Source organism: Athene noctua, chromosome 6 (assembly GCF_965140245.1).
Source record: "Athene noctua chromosome 6, bAthNoc1.hap1.1, whole genome shotgun sequence".
Taxonomy (NCBI): domain Eukaryota; kingdom Metazoa; phylum Chordata; class Aves; order Strigiformes; family Strigidae; genus Athene; species Athene noctua.
Window position 1 is genome coordinate 1,592,997 of NC_134042.1, and position 21,020 is coordinate 1,614,016.

At 49.9% G+C, this 21,020-nt stretch overlaps 1 protein-coding gene across 1 annotated transcript; it reads right to left on the reverse strand.

Moving 5' to 3' along the window:
* Positions 1 to 6,078: 6,078 nt before the first annotated feature.
* On the reverse strand, positions 6,079 to 15,942 carry LOC141961805 (RNA polymerase-associated protein CTR9 homolog). Its single transcript, XM_074909143.1, is given in 14 exon segments — positions 6,079 to 6,293; positions 7,815 to 7,960; positions 8,138 to 8,254; positions 10,228 to 10,376; positions 10,625 to 10,709; positions 10,892 to 11,077; positions 11,337 to 11,425; positions 12,452 to 12,548; positions 12,551 to 12,637; positions 12,743 to 12,871; positions 12,975 to 13,064; positions 13,801 to 14,037; positions 14,138 to 14,245; positions 15,898 to 15,942. Coding segments are annotated over 14 exon segments (1,665 nt in total). The 3' UTR covers positions 6,079 to 6,193.
* Between the last annotated feature and the right edge of the window lie 5,078 nt (positions 15,943 to 21,020).

The window sequence follows — 21,020 nt, forward strand, 5'->3', positions numbered from 1 at the left end:
GCAAAGCTTCTGCCCGACGCTCGGTGTCCACTTTGCCTGCAGGGACACTTTGCTCTTCCAAACGCAGATCTAGAAAGCAAAAGCATGTGCAACATGGTGACTTCTTGGAAGCAAACAGAGCTAAAGCAACACCCACCCAAAGCCCTACACTTCTGTGGTCAGCCCTCTGATGGTCTGTCTGCAGGCTTCGGCTCATGCTGCAGAGGAAAACGTTCATCTTTGGAGAGCAGTGGCCAAAGAGAGGCCACAGGACAAGCGGGGCTCAGAGGACAACACTCGATGCCTGTTCCTGTCAGAAGGAACACAGAGTTTTCTGGTGTCCCAAGCCCCAGCCGGTGCCAACCCCCAGTCCCCCCTCTCACCTCTGAATCTCTCCAGGGGGGCTGCCAGCTCCTGGTCTGCTGGGCTGGAAAGGCTGCCCGCTTCCTCCTCAAAGAGCTCCCTGCAGTTCTCCACCAGAAACTCCACCAGCACGTTCACCTGCACGCATCAAACCGTCGGTCTCCACCCCGCTGCCTGACAAGGGGCCAAGCACCTTTGCCACCCCTGCCCCCTGCTCCTGCCCAGAGGCTGTGGCTGTGGGGCTGCTCCTCCAGGCAGCCACCCCGACAGCATTTGCTGGCGGGAGGAGGCCGGCAGAGCCCTCTGCGCAGCCAAGCGCTGGTGGGCCGGGAAGGCTGCCCCGGCGGGTGGGGACGCGCACCTGGTGTGTCACCTCCAGCAGGGCCTCCAGCGGGAGCTGGTCCGCGTTGGCTGGGCTCAGCAGGTTCGGCCCAACGCAGACGGCCAGGTTGCTGCAGCCCATCCTGCTGGTGGCTGCGTGGTGGCCGATGTGCCGGAGGAGGGACAGCAGCCTCTTCAGGAGGAGGAGGTTGGCTGCGGGCAACTTCTCGGCCACCCTGGGGGAAGGGGAACACGGCGCTACTAAAGCAGATGCTGCCCACAGCGTCCCCCAGACTCGCCCGAGGCTGGTGGGAGCCAGCGCAGCTTTCCAGGTGCTCTGGGCCAGCGGTCAGGGCTCCTGCTCAACAGGCAGGCTGCTGCCCACACTCACGCTCTCAGCTCCCAGATCTTCTCCTCCCTGCTGGCCTTCTGCATCGCCGCCATCCAGTCCTCGTAGAGCTCGGTCACGAGGAGCTTGCAGGGGATGCTCCGGAGAAATTCCTGCAAGGCCCAGGCCTCCAGGTGAGCCTTTGAACACTGGGGGCCAGCCGGGAGCTCCTCCAGCCGCAGGGCAGAAACGCTCACCTTCAGGATGGCGGCCAGCAGCAGCGCGGGCTGGCTTCCCATGTCGACGTCTGCGCCGTGGTCCAGGGCCTCCCGCAGCTCTCGAAGCGCTGTCCCGCTGGCGGCTCTGCGGAATATCCCCTCCGTCGATGGTCCTTCCTGCTGCAGCACGGCCAGCAGCTCCTGCGGGAGAGCCAGGAGGACAGTTGTGTGGCCGAGGAGCCGCCTTCCAGCAGCGGCGGCCAGAGCACTGCCCAGAGGTGGCTCCGTGCTGGGGGTGAAGAGCCCAGTGCCCCATCCCCAGAGCTCCCGGGGACACCCGCTGGCCCTCCGGAGCCTGCAGAGGGAGGGCTGGGGACCCTCTGGCCAGGCTGGCTGACCTGGATGGGCTGGGGCAGCGTGCCATCCTCCCCGCAGAGGGCTGCCAGGGGCTGCCCAAAGAGCGCCCTGCTGCAGCCGGAGCCCGCCTGCCCTGGCGCCGGGGCAGTGGCCGGACTCCGCCACAGAGCAAAGGGCCAGGGCAGCCCCCTCCTCCTCCTCCTCCTGCTGCTGGTTCCTCCTGCTGCAAAGGAAAAGACAGCAAGAGCCTGTCAGAGGATGCTGCTTGGCCAGCCCTCCCAGAGCCTGTCCTGCCCTCAGGCTGCCCAACCTGCATGGGAACACTCAAGGGACAAGTGAGCACAGCCCAGCCACTTGCAGGAGGGGCCTTTCTTTCCCAAACTCACCTGGTGAGCGGCAATGTCCTCCCTCACTGCTCGACGGGGCCATCGGAGGCCCTTCCCTGACATCAGCCTGCAAGAACCCGGCACCAGCAGCCTGAGCGTGGCAGAGCGGGGACCCTCTGATCTCCCCGGCCCTCTGCCCCTTGTGGCAGGTTTCCTCCCAGTGCCACCAGCCAGGATATGCCGGCATTTCTGGTGGCTCCTCAACCTTCCCCACTCCCGGAATTGCACCAAGGCACCCTCCCAAGCTCCCCCCACTAGCACGCCCATCCCTGCCCCCCGGCACAGCCTGAGGGCAAAGGCAGCCGTTCTCACCTCTGCCTGGCTCTCCACCAGCTTCTCCAGGCTCCTGGTGCTGAACGGCCTCCACTGGGCAAGAGAGAAGCAGAGGCAGAAGGTGAGCAGCCATGCCTGTGCTGCTGGGCTGCAGGAGCAGTGCTGGGGACAGTGCCCGTGCCAGAGAGACACTCACGGCATGGCGGCGGCTCCGCTCCTTCTCCAGGAGCTTGAGTGACGGGACGACGGTCACTCGGGGCTTCTTGCTTCCGTCGGGTGTCCTGTGCACCGGGAAGGGACAGGGAGAGAGCTGGGTGAGCCCCAAGCCGCCTCTTCTCTCTTGTCAGGCAGCTCTCCCCGAGAGCCGCCCGCAGCCGCAGGGACACCTCTCCCCAGCCGGGAAGCTGTGTTCCCCATCTGGCTGTGCCTGCAGCACCCCCCAGCTTACCCCAGCAGTGTGTGCACCCACAGCTCCTTCAGCGCCCGGGAGCTGCAGCAAGAGGAGAAACGGCGTCAGGCCCCGCTGCCCCCCAGCCCGTGGGCAGAGGCGGGCGCCTGCACAGCCCTGCCCCGTGGGGAAGGACACAGGGGCAGGACGAAGCCCCGTGGGGTGGGACAGAGCCGCTGCCCAAGCCCTGGTCCCTCTGTGCTGCCGGAGCAGCTGCTTTGGCCCTTCCCTTCTGGGGACCAAAAGCGACCAGGGGATGCAGGACGTGGAAACGCCCCCCATCCCTCCCTGCCGGCGTGCTGCCCTCTCCCTGCCCAGGCTCTGCACGGAGGGCAGAGGCCCTTCACAGGAACCTCTCCTGCCCGGCCGGGGGACGTGGCACCACGACTCACCCGAAAGTGGCAGTGCAGGAGCCCCTGGGCCAGAGGAAGAGGAGGGAGCTCCTCTCCTCGCGGCCGCCGACACCCTCCGCCTCTTCCTCCCACGCCGCCTCCTTCCCGGCGCTCAGCACCCACAGCTGGTCCAGGGCCAGGCGGAGCTGTGGGCGCAGGGTGGTGCCACCTCTGCAGAGAGCGGAGGCAGGCAGTGAGCTGGAGGTGGCCGCCTTGGGGTGCCCCCCCGGGCAGAGCCCTGCTGCCCCCCTGCCCTTGGGGCGGGCACTGGTGCATCCAGCACCCAGGTCCCGGGGCCTGGGGCCAGGGTGTGCCAGCCCTTGTGCCGGGGCCAGGCGTGGGGCGACGGCAGCTGGGCTCGGAGGGTCTCACCGCAGCTTGGTGACCACCAGTTCACCCTGGAGGAGGAGAAGGCGCCTCTCGCTCCTCTTGCAGCCCCGGGTCAGCTGCACGTCTGCGCTCAGCACTGGCTCTGCGTCGGCGAGAGCGTCCCTGCGGAGCAGAGCGCGGCGGGCGTCAGAAAGGCCGCTGCTGCGGGGCGCGGCCGTGCCCCCCCGTCCCCGAGCCGCGGGGGGAGCCCACCTGGAGCCGCAGCAGCCGTTGGCCTGGCCCATCCTGCCCGGGACAGGAGGACCCTCGCTGTGCACCGAGGACGCGGCCCAGCCGGGGACAGCGAGGACGGGAAGCGGGTTGCCGGAGCCCGGTCAGCGCCGCTCGGCCAGACCCTGCCTCCTCCCAGCGCCGCTCCGGGCCAGCACAGCTCCGTGCTGCCGGCGCTGGGGCCGGTGGCTCCAACGGACCAACGGCCAGACCCGACGGACAGCTAACGAACAGTGGGCGGGGCTCTGGGGATGGGCCCGCCCACCAGAAGGCCACGCCCCCAGCACTGCCTGCCCTCGGCCAGCAGGAATCACCCAGCCGGGCACCACAGCCCCTGCGGGGAGTTCACCGCCCCCTGCCCTCCGCAGCCCTCTGCCGCCAGGGCCTTCCCAAACCTCGGACGCCGCAGAACAGAACGGCTCCGGGCAGCAGCACACGTGTGGGGGTGGCAGAGCCCCTCTGGTTCCAGCCGCGGGCACGCAGGGATGTGCGGCCACCTCAGGAGAGAGAGAGGCCACCAACCCTAGAGGTGAGTGTTGAGCTGGGGACATCACGATGTCCCCAAAAAATGGGGCGGGGACCCCCTGAGGTTTTGGGGACACGGGGGGACACTCGCAGCATCTTTGGCCTGGCAGGAGCCCACGCAGGCCTCGGGGATCTCCCTGTAGCAGAGCTGCTGCTCCGCCCAGAGCTCGTGGGCACGGCGGGGTCCCCTCCAGCAAGGGCCCCTCCTTCTCCTGCCCTGGGGGCACCAAAAGGGGGATAAGGTCACCAGGGGCACGGGGAGCCCGATAAATCTCGACACCCCAACTGTGCTACAGACCCCGACCCCAGAGTTCCCTGAGTGCCCACAGACAAGGGAGTTTTGTGGTGAAATTGGTGGATTTTGGACAAAAAAGTTTTGCGATGAAATTGGAAGATTTGGGGCATGGCAGGAATTTTGGAGAGAAACTGAGAGATTTGGGGAACATGGGGTTTGGGATGAAACTGAGGGATCTGGGCCATGGTGGAGTTTGGGGTGAAAAGGGGCAATTGCAGGTATGGGGGATTTGGGGTGAAATAGGGGAATTTGGGTTATGGGGGGGGGGGGAAAGGGATTTTGCATACAGGGATGTTTTGGGGTCAAACTGGGGGTTTGGGGATGAAACTGGTGGGGTTTGGGGGTGCTGGAGTAATTTATGGCGTCGAACTAGGGGATTCTGTGGTTCCAAGAGAGATTTTGGGGAGAGTGTGGGAGATTTGGCAGTCAAACTAGAACATTTTGGGGTAAAACGGGGAATCTGGTGTCCAAGAAAGATTTTAGAGTGAAACTGGAAGGCTCTTGGGGTTGCTAGAACAGATTTTGGAGCCACGCTATGCGGTTTTGACTTTCAAGATAGATTTTGGGGATGAAATGTAAGAATTTTGAGGGTGCTGAGGCTGATTTGGGGGCAAAGTGGGAACACCGGTTCAAAGTGGGAAATTTGGGGGGCAAAGATGGTTTTGGGGGTCAGTGGAGAAATTTTGGGGCAAAACTGCGGTTCTGGGGATTACACACAGATCTGGGGACCAAGGGCCATTTTGGGGTGAAAAGGGGGGGGGGGCGGTGGGATCCGGGGAACTCACCGTGCAGCACCCAGGTGAGGGTGGCCCCAGTGATGGTGGAGGCGCCGTCCCCCACCCCCACGGCGTCCCAGCACTGGCACTGGAGGGGTCGGGGCTCAGGCTCTCAGGGTACCCCTGGGGCAGCAGAACCTGCCGGGGGGGGGGACAGGTACCCCTGGGACCCCCAGGAATCCCAAATCCCCCGTGCAACCCACCCAAACTGCATTGCCACGGCCAGGTCCCTCCAAAACACCCTCAGCGCCACCCCCTCCCCCCAACCTCATTAGTGTTTGTCCCCCCCCAGATCCTATTGGCCCCCACTTCTCCACTTTACCCCCAAGATGCCAGATATCTCCCCGGGACCCTACCAGCCCACCCCCAGGACTCCACTGAGTGCCGTTAGCCTCCCCAATATATCCCCAGGACCCCAATATCCTCCACAAGATCCCCCCCAGGACCCCAGTGACCCCCCTCTGGACCCTTCTTGCACCCCATTACTGTCCCCAGGACCCCAATATCTCCCCCAGAAACTGCCCCCAGGAGCCCATTAGACACTGCCCCCCCGGACACTAATAACACCCTCAACTCCCCCAGGACCCCAATTAACACCCCCTGAGCACCAAGACCCTCCTCCAGACCCCAATGCCTCCCCCAAGACACCCCCAGGACCCCAGTAAACCTCCCAAGCCCCTCCAGAACATCCCCCTTCCCGCCCCACCCCGACTCCATTACGCTCCCTCTAGGACCCAAATACCCCTCCCCCAGGACCCCGATAACCCCCACAACTCCCACAGAACCCCAACAGCAAGCTCAGTGCTTCAGCAGCAACAGCCTGGGACGACTTCAGATAGGAATGGCTTCTGCATTCACATTCCTGAGTAGCTTGTTGGGCTACCAACACCAACACTCTGTAGCATGATGTCCCTTCAGTAAATTGGTGAGATTCAAAGATAAAGGAAAAAAACAAAACCACAAACAACTAAAAAACCCCCTTCAACCACCGTTTGTTTAAATCCATCCATCTGAAACCTGTCTTCAGCAACCCTGGAGGAAAAAACAACAAAACTAAGCAAATATGGCATTACTTATATATTTACTGTCATTTTGCCTTAAACCAAAGCATTTACTCCTGAATTACAATCTTCTCAAACTCAACAGATGAGTACATCTCACCAGTTTTGGCTGTGTGCAGCCCCTTTGAATACAACAGTAGAAAGGTACATTCAGAGTTCTCCAAATTTAAAACATTCTCAAACCCCTCCAGAGCAGAACAAAACCCCTGCAAAATTCTAAAGAGACTTCTAAGATTTCATTTACTGCTCCTAGCAGTAAGTACATTGCTGATGCCCGCAGATTTATTCCTTGTCTGTCACAGCTTAACTGCTTGAATCCAGCATCAGGAAAGGAAGGAAAACTCATGTTTTACAAGACCTTCCAGAACACCCTCCTGGAACCTAGTTGTCTGACAGGCCCTCACGAATACAACAAACCTTCAAGTCGATGGGCAAGCTGTGATGATCAGTGTCTTGAAAACAGTTTCTTCAATTAATTTAAAGAAAACGACTTCCTAACTTTCAAGGTTGCCAGTTTCTTCCCATACTCCATCAGAGACATTTTAAATTAAGAACTTTTGTGCTAGACTGAACTCAAGTTCTTGTGCATGTGGAGAAAATAATTCCTTGCTGAAGTTTTAGATTATGGAAAATATTTTCCAAAGTGATAGACTTCTGAAAAATAAAGGCTTTCAAGCAACTGTCTCAAAACAGTAACAGCAAGCTGCTAATGGAATTTCAGTGAGAATTTGTGTCTGAATCTTTAGTTTGCATTATGTAAAGCACTAGAATTGTGAAGTGCTTGCTTGTGTGAACGGCTTGCTTCAGTTGCCAAAATTACTGAAAGGCAACATCTATCCTCAACATAACAGCAGAGCTAGGAGCGCATAAAGCAAGCACCAGATACGGGAGGAATACCTAGGAGCAGAATAAGGGGTTGAAGAAGAGGGTTACAGTTGGATCAGATTAATCACACTGTTCTCTGCCCAGATTTTTTTTTTCTTTTTCAAAGAGAACTGAAAGATCCCAAACACACCAAAACTCCTTCTGTTCTTAAGACATGGAAGTAATTAGGATTTATTTGCCAATAGGAGAACTACCAGTCATTAACTAGCCTTATATAATAATGATGTGCTTTTGAGCCTTATAGGCTGTTTTGAAAGAAATCATGAAAAAAAAAGTATTAAGTTAGTGGAATAATTTTCAACTTTTTTTTTTTTTTTTTTTTTTTTCAACTGTGCTTTTCCAGGAAGAAGCACATCTTCACCGTAGTAATACAAAACCCTTTGGGAAACATATTGGCCATGTGGCCAAACAAAATTGGCTCTCGAGCAAGTTTGAATACACAGTTTTGTCAGGCTCAGCCTTGTTTTCCTACTAGAAACTCTAGAATTGCATACAGCGCTTCACAGGAGATGATTGTCTGTCTAACCAGATCTGTGATCTACACTGCAAATTTACCACAAGGGAACAACAGAATAGATTCTAATGATTAGAAACAAATCATCTTTACCTGTGGGCTAGCTCCAGCTCTTTCACAGCATTAAGCATCTCCTTCAGATTGCTTTTTACATCTTTCAGGACACAGGTAGCTAGTCTTTGTAGCACTGAAGCCGTATGATACGTAAGGACTGCATCCCCTGGCGCTACGTGCCTGGCCTGTAAATAAAAAGCGAGTTGTGAAGATGTGCCGCAGTGTGATACAGGGGTATACTGAAGCGCCATACAGAGAGTGAGCACCATTATTTCAATCCAAGACTACTGAATTTAGAGACACAAACATGCATCAACTCACAGTAATTTCACTCTGTGATAGATGATGTTTTATGTTCGTACCTTTAACAAAGTTTGTTTGCATTCCTGTAATTTCCCACATTTGAAGAGTGCCCGGGCCAAATATAGTAAAACTTCAGCATTTTGATACTTACAGAACTTTCTGAGGCAGTGTTCATACTGAAATGGGAAAAAAAAAAAAAAAAGGAATAAAAATCAAAACAAGAGGTGATAATCGTTACTTATTTAACCTAACTCCAGTAAGTGTTTCTATTCCTAAAAAGCATTACTGCTAATACGCCTTTTCCTTTTTAAAGTGTGTCATGCTACATAGATGCCTCCTTTTCACTGATCAGAAAAGTCTTTCTGCTGGTCTGTAGCAAGTACCTGATTTTCCTGGAAACTGACAGCAGTCCAGGAGGCTCTCTAGGTCTTAAAATACAATAGAATCGTTACAATAGGTGGTACTTGCAAAGTAAGTCCAACAAGCACGACATTTTAAATGCACTCAATTATTCTCCGCTATATGATATGAAATCTATTTTCTTTATTCATACAAGATATTTTATAAATTGAAACATATTTAATGTAGTGATTCCATGTATCTGATGCAATTAATTAAAAAAAAAATCCACACCTTTCAGATAACTCAGCAACATATTGGTTTTGTCCAGCTAGCTGAATGACTGGCATGCCAAGGGCTATCTAGTTGTTCTGGAGTGTAAAGGACGACTCGTTACTAGAGGTTTTGTGGGTCTAGAATCAAAGCTTCAGTTACGAAACATGTATCCTTGTCAGTAACAAGCACCTTTCGTTTGACATACTCTTTTCTCAAGGAATCATTCACCCTTTCTAAACCTCCAAAATAGTAAGGAATACAAAGTCATTTTTATATCCAGCTCAGTACAGGAACTGCCCAAACTGTAATGCTTGGATCCACTACTCTTGGATCACACTGTTGTGAGCGCCCAATTTTCACTCATCTTTAGAGTCAAAGTTTTTGTGTTTAGCTTATGTCTGCCTTGGGTGGGTATGCTTTGTGATAGAGTACAGTAGAATAGCTGTTGTGGCTGTAGTAAGCTAGACTATTCAGTTCATCTCCCTTTGAGTCCAGTGCCATGGGTCTCAGACTGTGGCTTGTGCTGGCTGCATAGCGCAACCCAGGGATCGATAAAACACCGCAGGAAATAAACACATTTCTCCTAACAGCTGTAGTTAAATATACAGGCAAATGAGTACAACGTTTTTCTGACAAATCAAAAGGTGAAAATGATACCCAGTTTCCCACTGTAATTCAAACACAACAGAATAAATGTGATTGTGTGACCAAAGCTTTTTAACAGGAGTTCACTGGAGGACAGGGACTACTGAGGTCTTGATCAGACAAGAAAGGCCCCGTATCTCTCCTTATGACCATCACAAAATGCTTCAAGATTCCTTTGATGTAAGTATTTCTGAGCCTCAGTGTGGACCCACTCTCAATGAAAGAATTTTGTTCTTAGCTTCTGTCCTGTTCAGCGTACGCTTTTGTTTCAGCTTACCTGTATGCCTTTCATCAACTAATTGAGGGAATCTAGTTAGAATAGGTTGATACTTGGAAGTTAGCTTGCTTGAGCAGGTTGAATTACATGACCTCAACCAATTTCTTCAACATGAATTACCTTGTGATACTAACTTTGGTGAAAGAAATCATGGCCCAGTCATCTTATCAGACAGCTCCGATTATTACTTATGCAGTCATTTGCAAGAACAAAAATAGGAACTGTTGCTATTAAAAAAATCCCAGCAACAAATTGCATTTACTTTCTTCAGTAACATCTGAATGTAAATCACATACAGTTAACTATGCTGACTGAAACCTCTCTCACTGAAAATTAATTCTGAGACCAAAATTCTAACCCAATTAAGTTTTAACTCTGCTAACTAAAAAAAAAAAAAAAAAAAAAAGTGTACAAATGGTAGTTGCTTTGTTACCCCTTACCCACATTTGGCAGTTTGGTTTCAAATCTAGGCTTGACAGCTAACAGCATGCTAGAAACAGACCTAACTTGTTAAAATATTATTCAGAAACTTTCACAGCTGCTATGACAGCAGCAAAACACCCAGAAGTCATCTAACCCAACATATTATTTAGTTCAATTTAGAGATGTTACCATCTGCACAGCACTGATGTACTGTTTCTGTTCTACGTAGATATGTGCCAAATTCAGCCACACGTCACTGATATCTGCTGTTGCCTCTCTCATTTGGGTAAAAACTTCACGAGCTTCACGGAAATATCCTTTATGTGCCAAGACAGCTCCTAAGGGGAGAGTAATATTTACAGTGTAAGCTTCCAGGTTCAAGTACCATGTACTCTTACCAAAGAAAACAAAATATTGCCGGAATGAAGTTCCCCATTAAAAACTAAGGGACATAGTTGCACACGAAAGACATTTTTTCCTGTGCTCCACTACACAGCATTCAGGCCCTGCAAAAACAATTCTGTACTAAAGCATGAAACATAAGAATATCATCACCTCTGAAGGAAAATTAGAGTCTAATATCCACCTATGCCATCAGCAGCATACACATTCGTTGGATCACTTCTGAGTACTTGCTTGTAGATCGCTAATGCACGGTCTTGATGACGCTTCTCCCGCAGAATGAAGTACCTCAGTTGATCCCTCATGTCTATAATGGGGTATTAAAGATCTACCCAGAAGTTTGACAGCCTACAAGATGCCAAACAGGCATCAAGGAAAGGCTCTGAGTAGCTAAGAGCCTGCAAAAGTTAAATAAATAAAACCACACACAGGGCAGACAGACGCCCATTACCTTTTCTCTGTCCCTTGTGGGTTGATGTAGCGACTGGAACCAGATGTTGCCAAGAGCCAGCATGGCGTAAGTATCATTTTGTGTGGAGGGCTGTTTCAATATAATTTCAAATTCCTTCTGTGCTGGACCCCACTCTTGTTTAGCCAGATGAAGACTGCCAATCAGAGACCAAGCATCCGGATGGTCCTAAATAAAAATTCACTGTAATTTGCAAAAGTATCATTTTCCCTTGCAAGGTTACTTTTTCAAGTATAAAATGCTATTTTTCTTAAATAGAATTCTATATTTTAAAAAAGAACAACAAAACACACAGACAGCAGATTACAGTAGTTTTTTCTTCTTCCCCTAGTTTATGTGAACAAAATCAAAACGTAACAAAAGGAAAACAAAATTTGAAGGTAGCATTTCAAGTGTTTTAACTGTAAACACTTAAAGGGTTACAAACCAGATTTATCCAAAGTACGTCTTTAAAGCAACCAGAAGCCTCATAAAAATTCCCTTTATCCCTAGCCATAGCTCCCAAGCGCAAGTAGCCTAAAAACGGAAATGGAAAAGAAAATAAAAATCAGGAAACAGGTTAAAGTTATCTCAAACAAAGAAAGTATTGGCCATGCATGAATTTCAAAAGCAGTCTTTTTCTTGGTCTGCCAAGGACAGCAAACATCGAGACACATTTCATACCCTATTCACCGTGAGACACACCTTGTGAAGAGGAATGTCCATCCACAGTGGTGATACAGAAATTGTAGATTTCTGACAGTTAAAGTAATGTGAATGTTTTTCATTAGTTTCATAAGTTAAAGATGATTGGGAAACCTCAAAGAAAAGAGGATGCACCAGTTACATAACTCTCTCTTATCACTTTAAACAGCTCTCCCCTCTCCACAGTCTTTAGGAAGAGTATCAGTTAGCAGGCAACAACAGAAAACAAACTGGAAAAGGCTGTAGATGAGGCTGGGGCATGCTGTGTGCTGCAGCTTGCTGAGCGAGGGCTACCACCCTGCCTTTGCAGCAAATACCAGAGGTCCGCTACTGGAGGGCAAGAGGAAAAGCAGAGTGAGGAGGAAAACCAGGATGTGCCATAGAAGCTGTGCTAACACCCTCAACAGCTCTTCTTCCCTGGAGGAGGGCCAAGGTCCAAGATAAAATGATTCTCCCAGAGGGTCTCTACTTCCACCCACACAGGCAGGGTTGCAAAGCCTGGGTGTATCAAGTGGATGGCCTTGATTGCACCCGAGGGCTGAGGTACTAAGGCTTTGTTAGGGGTGGGGCGCAAGTAAGCAAAGGCATGCAAGTCTAGATAAGCTAATTTTGCTAGAGTATTGGAGTACAGTATGATTTACCAAGAATTAGAAGGCTTAAAGCTGAATATTAGACTATAAGGATGATGCAGGCCTTAAAAAAAAAATAAAAAGGTAGGGAAACAGCATGTAGGTAAGCCCCAAAACTACTCTGAAAAGAAGCAAAGACAGATAGAAGGTGACCCGAAGACACTGTAAATGGGAAGAGTTTTGATATTAAAAGGAGGACTGTGAAACTAAAGTACCAAACGTTTCTTACAATCAGCGTAATTCGGATGTTCTCTTAAAATGTTTTTATGGAGTTTTTCTGCTTCATGAAGTTCAGACATCACCTCACAGATTTTGGCAAGGTTATATAGTTTGCTGTTACAGCGATAGCGTTGTAATAATGCTCATCATGTTCAGCTTCTGCTTTTGCACAATCCAGCGATGCCAAAAAGTATGTCTAAAGTATAAAAAGAAAAAAAGGAATAAAGGACTCTAGAATATTCTTCAAGGAAAACTTCTAGGTGATCAAGAAACTCAGTTCAAACTTTGAGCAGTTACACACCTTTGCTTCTCCTCGGTTTCCCAGCCTGAAGTGCAGAGAACCCACATTATTCACAATCTCTGGTGGGACGTCAGCATGTACTTCCTCTCGCAGAATGCGTGTGGCTGTACCATAGGCTGAGAGTGCACCCTTCACACAGGGAGAGAACGTGGATAAAAGAAAGAAGAGAATGAGCTCTCTGTGCTCTTGTGAGAAGCACACACATCATTTGCCAGGTGTGTATTAATAACACCTGTATATCAGTCTGTTCTAGAATTTGGGCGAGCTCAACCCATGCCTCTACGTCTTCAGGACACGGTTCCGTGACTTTCTTTAGATGACCCTGAAAAACAGCAAAAGATAATTACACCTCTTTGCAGACGCACAAACTGTTTAAAAAAAATATGAAAACAATCGAAAGAAAGAGTGAAGGTATTAACCTTAACACTAGACAGATATACCTCACTGCAAAAGAAAACATCTTAAACACCTGCACAATTTTGTCACCAAAAAAATTGCATTAGTTTCCTTCCTTCATTAATGAATTTTTCTGTAGAACATAAACCTGCTTAAAGTGTTAGAGAAGCAGAAACTTTTACAGCAACATGAGCGGCAAGAAAAATGATGTCCAACACCTTTTGTATTTAGTTACCCAACACTACATTAAACACACTGTCATTTAAAAAAAAAAAAAAAAGCATAACATTGTCCTTCCAGAGAAGCTAAGACAAGTGTTTTATGAAACTCACTAGCTAATTTGCTGCCTTCAGGAAAACATTAGCTAACTTACCATCTTCAGAGAATTATAACATACATGTGAGGAATTCTGCCCTTTGCACAGTGCCAAATACAAAGGTGAGGCTGGGGCTCCTCGCAGTTCCAGGACTTGCTTTAGCCACAGCCCCGTAGGAGTCTCAGTTCTGTCGAGAAGTTGTGACTCTCCACAGCTCAGAGGATCTCTCATGGCAGCCGTATCTACAGCCAAGTAACCCTGAGTTTCATGTAGCTTCAGGTACAGTCTGATTTCTAAGTTCTACTGTCGGATGTAAAAGCATGATGCTGGCAGAAGCAAAGCTCACCTTTGCAATATCCCGTTTCTCCCGGTCTTCTGAAGCCACATAAAGACATCCAAGGATTTTCAGAGTCTCACAATTGTTTGGATAGGCTTTCAGAACTTTTTCAAAGCATTGTGACGCATTCTCTTTGTCCCCTCGATAAATGTACATTTGACCCAATCCAAAAAATGGAAGTACAAAAGAAGACGAGGCAAACTGACTGGCCTGGTAATAATACTGGAAAGCTTGATCATAATCTCCCTAATGAAAAAGAAGGATCAAAAAACAGGTAGTGTTTTCACACTTAGAACTTTCATAAAACAGATTTTTAAGTGTAATCTCAACTTGAAAATGGCCCTACCTGTACATGAAAATACTTAGCCAGCTGATAACAACCCTCTGCCTGCATTGCTTCAACTTTTGTATTATGGCAAGCATGAAGAGCCAAGTTCTGTGCTTTAGCATAGTCCTGAAAAAAAGGAAGTTAAACGAAATTTGAAAGTCTTCACTTTACTTATGGTGCAGTGATTTATTATTTAAACAAGGATAGCTGGAAAAGACAAGAAAGATTTAGCCATAGCACTGACTAAATGAATAACAGATTTAGTTTTACTGGTTACTGTTCTTTATTTCATATTTTAAAGCATGGAAGAGAAAAAAAAAAAAAAAAAACGCCAAACCATCAAACCAAAAACCAAAACCACACAAAACACCACAAACCAAAAACCATTCAGGACACAAATGTGTCCTTGACTTAAGAAGTAAGTGTATCTTTTATTTTCTTGAAAAAAAGCTTACACAAAATTTAAGTCAAAACCTTTAGACTTTTCCACCTAGATTAGAAGTTCCATATTAGGCATAGTGGCCAGAGAGGAACAGGACCAGCGGAGAATGAACTAGAGGCCCTAAAGTGCATCCGGAGGGACACCATGGCAAAGGCGCTGACAGAAGACTTTCCACATCAACTGCCTTTGCTTTCAGGCTGCCCCTTCCTCTTCCTCCCCCTTACTAGACCTAAGATTTAAAGCAAGGCTCCTAGGGACAACCTTGCTTTCTGATACAGCTGACTCATTCTCAAACCACGGGCAGGGGAGAAGTGTACTGATACAAGAAAATGATCACCTGCTATGCAACTTATTTACTTACAGCAATTCATAGCAACTTGTAATGATTTCTGAATATTGCTTAATAATCCTGCTTGCCCTGACTGTTTTGTGGAAACTTACCAAGAACTACAATGTTCAGCAAAAATAAGAGACATGTCCTTGGAAAGCAGATGGCTTCTAGCAAGTTTAGTCTTTGAAGTGGATAGATAGCCATGTACGGGCGGTAGAAACCAATATACTGGTGGTTTTGATTAGATAGAGGGGGTAAACCAGCAGGAACCACTCTTGTTCAAGAAACTGGCTAAGAGAATCTGCACATGCTCCATGGAAAACTACAAGGTGAGGAGGACTGTGAGCCTTCCTCCAACAGACCCCCAGAGACACCCACCAGGAGGCAAGGGGCTGGTGCAAACAAAACATCGGCTGCTGACACCAGCCTCTAGAACTAACCCAGCCTCACTCATGCATATGGATGTTTGTGTTACGTAACCCAATGAATATGGATATCCACACTCTATCAGTTTCTGGTAAAACGTGCTGTTGGGGTGCAAGCTTTGTGGAGAAATCCCCTTGCACCCCAGTGCCAGAGTAAACGTACCTGCTGTATAACTCTATTCCAGTTGTAGAGTCTGTTTCTGCGAATCAGGTCAAACAGAAATTCTGGGGTAAACCTGGGGAATTTGGTGGTCAAACATTGATCTGGAGACCAAGGGCCATTTTGGGGTGAAAAGGGGGGGGTTTGGCATTGGGGGAACTCACCGTGCAGCACCCAGGTGAGGGTGGCCCCAGTGATGGTGGAGGCGCCGTCCCCCACCCCCACGGCGTCCCAGCACTGGTACTGGAGGGGGTCGGGGCTGACGCTCTCGGGGTACCCCTGGGGCAGCAGCACCCACTGGGGAGGGGAAAGGTACCCCTGGGACCTGCAGGAATCCCAAATGCCCCCTGCAACCCACCCAAACTGCATCTGACACCACCAGGTTCCTCCAAAACACCCTCAACCTCCCCCCCCCCCAACCTCATTAGTGCTCCCGCAGATCCTACTGGGCCCCCAGTTCTCCATTTTACCCCCTAAGACCTCAAATATCTCCCCGGGACCCTACCAGCCCACCCCCAGGACTCCCCTAAATCCCCATTACCCCTCCAGGAGACCCCAGGACCCCAATATCACCCCCACCAGATCCCCCCCAGGACTCCATAAGCCCCCACTGGACCCTTCTTGCACCCCATTACTGTCCCCAGGATCCCAATATCTCCCCCAGAAACTGCCCCCAGGTGTCCATTAGACACTGCCCCCCACACACACACTAATAACCCCCTCAGCTCCCCCATGACCCCAATAACACCCCCAAGCACCAAGACACTGCCCCAGACCCCAATACCTTCCTCAAGACACACACCCAGGACCCCAATAGCTCTCCCAGAACCCCCTCCAGGATGTCCCCAATCCTCCCACCTCGGACACCAATATCTCCATCAAGACACCACCGAGGACCCCAATAACCCTCCCAAACCCCTCCAGCTCCCCCCCGCCCCGACTCCATTACACTCCCTCTAGGACCCCAATAACCCCCCCAGGACCCCAATAACCCCCACAACTCCCACAGAACCCCAATAACACCCCCCCCAATACTCCCCCCGGGTCCACAATTACCCCTCACGGCACAGGCAGGAGTGTGGACAGGTGCTGGGGGGGAACAAGGTGCTGGAGCCCCCCGGGGGTGCCCCTGGCCCCCACAGGGCCTACTTCCTGCCACACTCTGCCAGGGCTCTATGGTCTCCGGGGAGGCGGCCTAGGCAGGAGGCCTCCAGCTCTCGATGGTCTCCCCTGAGGGATATCCCACACACAGGTTGGTTCACCCAGCAAGTGGGAACTGCTCCTTTTCAAACACTCCCTTTGTTCTGGGTGGTGACTGAATTTCTCTCCTGCAAAGGGGGCACCGTCCCCAGCAGCCCCAGCACTCGTGGTGGTGGCTCCGGCCCAGCAGTGGGTGAGCGCAGGGACTGGGCCCATTTCCCTGCAGGGGGAGTGTGGGATCCCTGGGGAAGGGGAGAGCTTTGGTCTAAAAACCCCAAACTTTTTCATGGTTCTGAATTTCTTTAAAAAAAAAAAAAATATTTGTGGTCACATCTGGGGCTGTCCAGACGTTCTGATGTGTGACTGTGCTTGTCCTTTTACCTTGAACTCGGTGGGGTTTTGCTCTCTGTCGGGGTCTGTTGTGTCTGCGGGGTTTATCTGTCAGGTTACCCCAGGGAAAGTGAATCTTAGCCCTTTATTTGTACTTCAGGTGTGAAAGAAGTGACACATTTAATATTCTCTGCTCTCTGTGGTGATTTGGGCTGGGGGGGGTCAATCTGATGAAACGCCTCAGAGTGGTGCTTCAGAGGGTGCCGGTCACCAGAGCCAAGAGGTGCTGATCAGAAACGGGCATTAAGCCTGAGAGGTGCGGGGAGAGATGGGGGGGGTGAGCAGGGGGGTGTGCTGGAGCCCAGCCCCTCTGCAGAGCCCTGCTGCTCCTCTGGCTTTCTGGACAAAGGTCAGTTTCTGTGCAGAGCTTCTAATTTGCACCTTTCCCAAAAGACAAAGTCTCTTTTTTCCAAGTTGGAACGACCTGCTCTGCTTTCAGAAAGAATCTTTTGACATCTGCAGGCAGAGCAGAAATCTCACACAATTAAGGTACAAGAAATAATTGAAAAGTAATTAAAGGACAAGTTTCTATGTGCTGGGAATCTGGGAGTGCTTCTGGTTGGGAAATCCGGCAGCAGCACTTACTCTGAGGCTTTAAACAGCCGGCAGAGCTCCGGCTGTGGGGGACACTGCTTCAGCCTCGCCCGTCAGCTGCTCCTTCATCTGCACCTCTCCCCCCTGCACCAGCTCTGCATAGAACAGTCTCTTCTCTCTGCATAACGCTGTGGCTGTGGATTGCTGTAAATGTGCTGTAACCGGTTGCCATCGTGTTTCTTTACAAGCTTGTCCTGCCCGATGTGCTGTCAGTCTGCAGATCGTCACCTCGTTCCTAGGTGAGTGCTGGGGCTTTTCCTGGGGTCTCCTGTGCGTCCATTGCGTTTTTGCATCCTTGGTCTGGGCACAGTGCAGTGACAGGTGTTTGCATCTGGGGGAGGGAAACTCTTCCAAGGGCTGTCAGGGCTTGTGGTCCTTGGTGGAGCTGTTATGCACTTGGGGTAGTTTTACTTGTGTGGTGCTTCTCGTTCCCCTCCCAGGTTTTCCCATTCATGTTTGCTCTTTGGTTAATTTGTCTTTAGAGTATTTTGTAAATGTTCTCAATTCATAGCTGGAGTACATTTTTTTTTGGTTTGGTTTTCAAATGGCTGGTGAAGGACATTTTCTTTTCTTTGAAAATCCATAAAGAGCTCTGGAGTTTTCCTTGGGAGCTCAGAAAATGGGGATCCCTTAGAGTAGAGAAGAGAATTTAATATGAGAAGCACTTCAGTGGTATGCTTCATGGGAGGATACAAGTACCTGCTATAATGTTTGTGGTTGCTTCTGCATTATTTAGCAATAACTACTTAAAAGTCTGTTTGCTTTGGCAAAGGAAGAAGAGATTGTTTCTGATTTCTGTGTCTGACTATAAAAGAACTCACCTGAACATACAGAAAACTGATGTGAAGAGACATTTTTTGTCATTATTGGGTCCAGTGTCTGAATGGTAGTTCTCCCAAGACGAAGTGAGAAGGAGGGGTGCTCCTGCATCCATTCCCGCTCTCTGGTCTGGGATGCTGGGTCCACATCCCTGCCGGTTGCCAGGTGCAAGGCAAAAGGTCTGTCTTCATTAAAATGACTTGTCTGATTTCAGAAACTGTCCACATAGAGTTCAGAGTTAAACTTTTCATGCTCTGTTTGCACAGAGTAGTAGAGAAGCAGTGGGGTTTTTTTTCAGGGCTGTGCCTGTGAAAGAGGCTTTAGGAGATTCTTAATTCTTGACTCTCAGATGGGGCAATGAAGGGTTTGAGAAAGTCATGGCTATTTTTGATGTTCCCCAAAGCAGTTTGCTTTTATGGAGCTTCTAGCCAGAGGTTGAATATTCACAGTCTGATTTTGCATCAGCCTAGAAGTCTTTTTTTTTTTTTTTTTTCCTGTATGATCTTTGTGCACAGGAGTTGTCTCTTCCATTGTCACAGTTCTCTCTGTAGGTAAATGCTGCACACGTTTGTACAGATGCTGGACAGACTAGAAGCTGTAGTGCCAGTACGCAACGGCAGCTCGGTGCTGGGATCCTGCTGTAGCTCTCCCAAGTAAGGAGATTTTTGTTTGTTGGTTACTGATGTGTTAGAGGAATTTCCCAGGTTTGGTATCTCATGGGAAACCCCAGGGGTCCTTCAGTGTGTCAGGTCTGGTTAAATGATGGTCCATATCAGAGTGGCTGCCTGAGTCTGGGGGTCTCAGTCCACTCTCACTGAAGTGCTTGGGGGCAATTAGCTCCCTGTGGGGGAGCAATGCAGTGCAGGCTGTGCTGGATCTGTGCAAGGGTCTACAGCTGCAGCAGAGCCAGGACGCTCAAGCCTTAGGTGTAAACCCTGAGTAAGAACAAAGGAGGGGAACAAGGGTCTTCAGAGGCTGTAGGCTTGATCAGATTTCTTCCCAGGGACCCTGGTGCTTTGTGGGCAGAAAGCTCTCCCTGGAACTCCTCTTCCTGAAAGGGCTGTTCTGCACCGTACCTCCTGCTGCCTTTTGGACTTTCTTTAAAGGACTATTGTTTTGTGGGTTTGGGCGGTTCCCTCCCTCTCTAGGATGTGACATGCTTCTGATTTGGAGAAAAGCAAGTATAAGAGTGGAAGCTGGGGCAGGACTACGTAAATAGGAGTGGTAGAATATTGTGGGCAAAAGTGGGTTTGGATTTTGATCTGCTTCAAAAATTTCATACCAGCCTTCAAATTCACTTGTTATTAATGTGAAGGTGAGAGTGAATGAAGGGGCGGAGGAGGCAAGGAACTGGAGGGAGTGAGGAAAGGCTCAGAGAATGTGCAACAACTTGTGCTGTACAATCCATTCAGCAAGAGATCCTCTCCCCTGCTCCCACAGCTTTAATGTGCTGCTCCTCCAGTGCCAGAAGTGACTTGCCAGTGACACAGCTGTCACTCCGTATCCCTGACTTCGTAATTCACTTGAAGGCTGGGGCTGCGGCCTCTCTCTTCAGAATGTATGTTAGAGGTAGGAGTGCACAGGGGCAGCAGTGTGGGCAGTGAGCAGTGAGAACAGGCAATGTCTCAGTCCATGGGCAGGGAACTCGTTATTCCTGTCTTCTGATGGTGGGATGTGGTGGGCTTTAGCGTCTTGTGGAAGGTTGTTCTTGAGAGGGTGAGAAACAGGGAACCGCTCGTCTCTCCTCCGAAGGTGCGTCATTAGGGAGATACAGTTGGGTTCCCCGTGCATGGGAAAATCTGCTTTCATGCTAATTAGCTAGTATGTGTTAAAACTGAATAACGTGGGCTGGTCCCCATGAGGAGCTATTCCAGGCAATGTCCTGGCAGCCTATGATTTCATCGCCAAGGCTTTTCCTTGTTTTGCTTTTTGGTTCAGACTTCCCACCTTGTTTCCTGAAGTGTAAGACCCTCCCAAGGCCATGTTGCCATAACAGTGGTTTGAAGAACACCTGGTGTTCTTACAAGGGGCTGCAGAAATTGTTGATGCAATGCCACGCTTCCTTGTTCAGTGCTGGAGTTGAAGTGGAGAAAATGACTATTCCTGTCCTGGAGTGTTCCTGGGGAAACTTTTCAAAATGCCACATATTAAGTTTGAAAATTTTCATCATGGAAATTAATTTACAAAGAATCTGGTCCTCCTGAAATCAAAGCACTTTGTGTTATTGCTGTTTTGATGTCTTTCATCACTACAATGTTAAAGACATTTTTTGGTTTGTGGCACACTTGCTGCCTCTCATGCTTCCCCCCTCCTGGTCCCAGGCTGTGCCTTCCTCCCTGTTACCACCTGCATGAGGGTCCCTGCAGCAATGTCCGACGGAAATGGCGGGCAGGTTTGTGTGTTGCAGCCCCCCTGGCCCACAGTGGTGCGTATGAGCCAAAACTCTCATTTGCATAAGGCAGTGGAGGTGATTTTGGAAAAACTTTCTGCTTTTTCATGAAACTTGATATGAAATTTTCCAAGCTGTTTCGGGAAAGGAA